At 41.0% G+C, this 6000-nt stretch overlaps 1 protein-coding gene across 3 annotated transcripts in view; it reads right to left on the bottom strand.

Moving 5' to 3' along the window:
• Positions 1 to 4835: 4835 nt before the first annotated feature.
• The window catches only part of LOC141161593 (uncharacterized), a 674484-nt gene continuing 673319 nt past the window's right edge, over positions 4836 to 6000 (bottom strand). The window contains exon 14 of one of the 3 annotated variants that reach the window (XM_073646616.1): positions 4836 to 5277. In XM_073646616.1, coding sequence (XP_073502717.1) covers positions 5157 to 5277 — 121 coding nt within the window. In that variant the 3' untranslated portion in view covers positions 4836 to 5156. The remainder of the gene's footprint in view (positions 5278 to 6000) is intronic. The other 2 variants (XM_073646615.1, XM_073646612.1) reach the window with 2 other exon arrangements.

Here is a 6000-nt window from a genome sequence, read left to right as displayed (position 1 = left end):
ATGCCTGCTCTTCTCAGTGTCTGCGGGATGACAGGCTGGATGGCAGCGTTCTGCTGCGGTCCAGCCTGTCATCTCGATGTAGCAGAGCTGAAGCTGTCCTGGGAACCATGGAAAGGTAAGGATGAGGTTGCTTTATTATTTTTCTTTTATTGCAGGAGATCGTTGGCTTCAGCTGGAATGGGCGTGATGGTAAGTATGGTTTAATTTAGAACAATAAAGGATTGTGTCTTTATTTCAATTAAAGGACTTTATTCTGGGTGTTTGTGTTTTTTTTAACTTTGACTATGGGGTTAGTAATGGGGGTGTCTTATAGATCGTTGGCTTCAGCTGGAATGGGTGTGACGGTAAGTATGGTTTAATTTAGAACAATAAAGAATTGTGTGTTTATTTCAATTAAAGGACTTTATTCTGGGTGTTTGTGTTTTTTTTTTTAACTTTGACTATGGGGTTAGTAATGGGGGTGTCTTATAGACGTCTCCTTATAGACGCCTCTCCATTACTAACCTGGGCTTGATGTCAGCTGGTATTATAAGCTGACATCAACCCCAACCCTATTACCCCACTGCCACCGCTACAGGGCAGTGGGAAGAGCGAGGCTAAGTGCCAGAATTGGCACATCCTATGGATGCGCCATTTCTGGGGCGGCTGACGGCTGGTGTTTCTAGCCTGGGAGGGGGCCAATATTCATGGCTCCCTTCCTGGGCTATTAATATCAGCCCCCAGCTGTCTGCCTAGCCTTTGCTAGCTATTAAATTAGGGGGCCCCCTCGTCATTTTTTGGGGGGGGTCCCCCATTTTAATAGCTAGTAAAGGCTAAGTATTCAGCAGGTGGCTGATATTAGTAGTCTGGGAAGCTCCGTGGGTATTACCCCCTTCCCAGGCTTCAAACATCTGCCCCAGCCGTCTGCTTAACCTCCGCTAGAGACTAAAATTAAGGGGAACCCCACGCCAATTTTTTTTTTAATAAATCCTTTATTTTAACACTAAATGACAAGTACAGTAAGCAACACTGTCACTGTACTTCATATATATGTGACTGACATGTTTCTATCTATCTAATCTATGTATGATTCTATATTCCTTCTATTCTAAATTGTCGGGTACAGATGTTGAATTGCCGGCCGGCTTTCTTAAAGAGACGGTGCATTAAAACACTATTATTTTTTTAAATAAATCCTTTACACTAAATGACAAGTACAGTAAGCAACACTGTCACTGTACTTCATATATATGTGACTGACATGTTTCTATCTATCTAATCTATGTGTGAAGCTCTATTCTTTCTGTTGTAAATTGTCGGGTAGCGGTGTATGCGCTGATGAATTGCCGGCTTTTCGCATAATACATTCTACATTATTCTTAGTTGTTTTACTTCATGTAGAATTAACCTACAAGGAAAGAAAGGGTTTATTTTCATTCCGATATTTCTGTCCCATTGACTTGCATTGGTTTCCGGTATCGGAATCGGCGATATCCGATACTTTTTGAGTATCGTCCGATCCAATCCGATACAATATTTCCTGATATCGGAAGGTATCGCTCAACACTACTCCCAACCTATCTATTTAAGAGCACAGACCTGCCTGATAAAAGTCGTAGGAAATGCTGTAACCTAGTCCTTAAAAGGACTGCAATCACAACTATTCCCTACTCCCAAGCTATCTGTAGATTTGTGCGAAAATTGGCTTGAAATTAACAAGGTATAGCGCACACAGCAACAGCGTTGCCGTCTAACACGCAGTTGCAGCAGTGAGAAAATGGTGGCGACGGGGAAAATGGCTGGGTCTTATAGGGCAAGGACATGTGACATACACTGCCAATGAAACATGCCCTTGCTTGTGTGAAAAAAAGAACTTCGCTCCGTGTGTGCGCTGCTGATAGGCTGACAGATTGCACCTCCCCACTGTAAATGCGGGAAAGAGAAAAAAAAATGGAGATCTTCACTGTTCCTGCAGAGATCCATCCCCTGCCCCTCCCCCCACCCCGCTGTACACTCAAACTGCGTATTAACATTAATTTTCATCATTACTGAGAAAAAATCCAGTTATGATTTTGGTGCACGAACAGTTATCGAACATAACCTCGAACAGCCGAATTTTTCTCAAATCGTTCGTGTTCGCCGAACGGCTCGAACACCGCCCAAAACAGCTTGAATTTGAGATTGGCGAACAGTTCGAGTCGAACAACGCTCATCTCTATTCACTATACCCTGCTTATGTTTTGCAGGGTATTAGACTTGTTAGTTCGAGGGCTTGGTCACACAGCCATATTTTCCGTATGAGTGCTGTCAGTGGATAAAACAGACAGCACTCGGACCAATGTTATTCAAGGGGGCAGTGTGTTTTTTTCTATTGACCGAATCTGTGTGAAGAAAACCGCAGCATGTACTAGTTTCTTCCATATATCGAATGAGACTTGCCCATTCAAGTCTATCGCTGGACAAAAAAAAAAAAAATAATAATAATAATTTAAAAAATTCGATGCCACACGGAGCCACAGTATAGCATCTGATTTTTACGGATACATTACAATTCTGTAACATAGGAAACTGTAAATGGTCCTGTAATTGATTAATAGCTACTGCTGTAAAAAAACGGATTGTACACAGACAGCACAGGGATGACAAGTGAGAAAAAAATTGTCCTAGTTTTCTGGAAACTGAATGATTTTTTTATAGGGTTATGTGAACCTACCCTGACACTGACAGGAGATTGGTAAGGCCTTACAAGCCACTGTAGCCGGCAGACCCCGGCAATTACTTAGACTGGTGTTACCATGGTAGCCACCAACACTACACAATCACGATCGTGGGGTGCTATTGAGGTTAAAGAAAGAGGGAGCCTCCTCCCTCAAATAACCATATAGATGCCACTGTCACTATTCAGTCAGTAATTTTTCTCAGGAGTGGGAGCCAAAACCAGGAGTGGGTGATAAACCACGGGCCTAGGTGGTCTGGAGTTGGGACCCGGTCCTATTTGTCTACCCTTTTATATGCATTACTTCAACTTTGATATACAGTAAGGTTTTTAATATAGGCAGTATAGGTACCGTCCCAATTTAGGGTCACCTTGCCGCTGGTGGGACGGCTTGTATACTTTTTTTGATCAAAAATAGTTCACTAAGTACCCTATATTTATTATGCAATTTTGCTTTACATTTATATATAATTATGGTAAGGTATGAGATATATATTTGTCTTGCTTCTTTTTTGCTAGTGTGAACATGCCTCTGTTTCTTGTATGTCTGCCATCTTACACCTCAGTTCACATTGTCTGGTTTTTTGACTTGTTTGCATTCTGTGCAATTTAAGGGTGTGGCATGCCCTTTGTTGAGCTGATTGGTATATATGTAGCTTACCACGGGCCTAGGTGGTCTGGAGTTGGGACCCGGTCCTATTTGTCTACCCTTTTATATGCATTACTTCAACTTTGATATACAGTAAGGTTTTTAATATAGGCAGTATAGGTACCGTCCCAATTTAGGGTCACCTTGCCGCTGGTGGGACGGCTTGTATACTTTTTTTGATCAAAAATAGTTCACTAAGTACCCTATATTTATTATGCAATTTTGCTTTACATTTATATATAATTATGGTAGGGTATGAGATATATTTTTGTCTTGCTTCTTTTTTGCTAGTGGGTGATAAATGCAGAATTGGTGACTTGTTTCTATTATACCTTTTCTCTGATTGTTCCTCATCTGGTTTTGTCTCCCACTCCTGAGTAAAAATACTGACCGAATACTGATAGTGGGGCCATGGCCTTTACAGCAGTATCTAAGGGGTTAAATGACTGTGATCAGTGCTAGCATGGATCACAGCTATTGCAACAGGGTGTTAGCTGTAATATACAGCTGATACTCGCTGCTAATAAAGCTGGCTCTGCTTATGAGCCAGTTACAGTTTAGCTCTGTACATGTACAGAGGTTTGCTAGACCTCATTGCCTGCTGCACCACAGATGTCAGGAAGGCGTTAACCCATTTAAGGCGGTTGTCCGGTCAAAACCAATAAGTCTGCAGTCACTCTGTGTGACTGCAGACTTATGAATACGCCCAGCGCATGCACTGTGCGCTGCGGGGATTCGCCAGTTTCAGACCTGGTAACAGAGGGTATGTATGAGTTATACATACTCCCGGCCAGTGGGTGCGACCTCGCTCTCCATACACTTGTATTGAGTGAGGCTGCACCCTCTATTTGGACATGCCCATTGGCCGTCCGCGTCACTAGACGGGGCTCTATACGAGTGTATGGAGCGAGGCCGTGCCCACTGGCCGGGAGTATGTATAACTCATACATACCCTCCTGTCCCAGATCTGAAACCGGCAAATCCCCGCAGCTCACAGTGCGCACACTAGGGGCATTCACAAGTCAGCAGTCACACAGAGTGACTGCAGACTTATGGGTTTTGACCAGACAACCCCTTTAGGGACCCACAGACCTAACAATTTTGTTTCACATATTCATTGTTGTATTCCAAAAGCTATAAAATTTTTAATTTTCAGTCAATGTAGCCATATGAGGACCTATCAAAATTATATTTTTTTATTGATTAGAATTTATAAATGATTTTTTTTATAGGAAATGCAAAAAAATAACAGTAATTCTGCAATTTTTTGTTTTTTAAGAATTTAGCTTTACGGCGTTCACCACACGTTACAAATGACTTTTATAACTGAAATAAATGACATGTATTCTGAAGGGCAGCATAATTAGGACAATGCCAAATTTATAATTTTATATTTATTTTTAGATATTTTACAGTATTTTGGTTTTTGCACAATAAAAACATCTTTTAAAAAAAAAGCATGTGTTTTTTATGTCTTCATTTTCTAACAGTCATAATTTTTTACATTTTTCCGTGCATGGAGCTGTTTGGGGTTTGCTTTTTGCAGGATGAGATGATATTTTTGTTGATATCATTTTGGGCTGTATATTACATTGTGATCACCTTTTACTTCAGTCTTTGTCAGATGAGATGAACAAAACAAACAAAACAAAACAGTAATTCTCCTGCTTAGTTTATTATAAGAATCAAATTGTTCAGATAATTACAAACACAGAGCTACCAATTAGGTCTCCTTTTTTCCACTTTGTATTTCTTTGTATAAGAAAACATTTCATATAGGGGGAAAAAAAGGATTTTAAGGGGGGCATTTTATCACTTTTTTTGACTTCCGTGAAGTGTAGCAGTGTAACATTTTAGTCTTTCTCTCTGGATCTTGTCAGCGATTCCCAGCTTGAAAGCATCACACGATGTGGCATGAGAAGGAGATGGTATCCTAAAACAAGCAAAAACATACATAATTGTAAGATGGTGCTTTGATGGGGTCTGTAAGATCACTGGACCAACCCATTCCTACAACATGAAGCCTTGATTGCCGATGAAGTTACTAAGTTTATGTCTCAAACTGTATTTATTGAATTATAATAAGCACAGTATGGCAAAAATCTGCCATTACCCCGTGCAGGGTGAATTAAACAAATTGACAAATAACATACGAATATACATAGGCGAAAGGCTGACCTTATTCAAACTTAAAACAGCAAAATAGTAATGTCTTAGGTTACGTTCACACGTTCAGTATTTGGTCAGTATTTTAACTCAGTATTTGTAAGCTAAAACCAGGAGCGGGTGATAAATACAGAAGTGGTGACCTGTTTCTATTATACTTTTCCTCTGATTGCTCCACTCCTGGTTTTGGCTTACAAATACTGAGGTAAAATACTGACCAAATACTGAACGTGTGAACGTGGCCTGAGGGTATGTATACTAGTTGAGCATTTGCAGATTAGAAATTTTTCTGCATCAGTGATGGCAGGAAAAATGACTCGCCCAGGGTGATGGGGACGGCTCGGTACCCGGGCCTTTTTGCCTGACCTTGGGGATGTCGCAGTGGTCGGCTCCCGGGCCCGTACTCTGGGGCCAGCTTTTAAAAAGGGATTGGTTTGTTTATTAGCTTTATTGAAGTTCGTGACGCCACCTGTGGTTTCTGGTGAGATTC

Source organism: Phyllobates terribilis, unplaced genomic scaffold (assembly GCF_046119375.1).
Source record: "Phyllobates terribilis strain yellow unplaced genomic scaffold, ASM4611937v1 Scaffold_9__5_contigs__length_417890890, whole genome shotgun sequence".
Classification (NCBI taxonomy): Eukaryota; Metazoa; Chordata; class Amphibia; order Anura; family Dendrobatidae; genus Phyllobates; species Phyllobates terribilis.
Note: the sequence above shows the minus strand (reverse complement) of the source record. Positions and strands in the feature narration are given on the sequence as shown.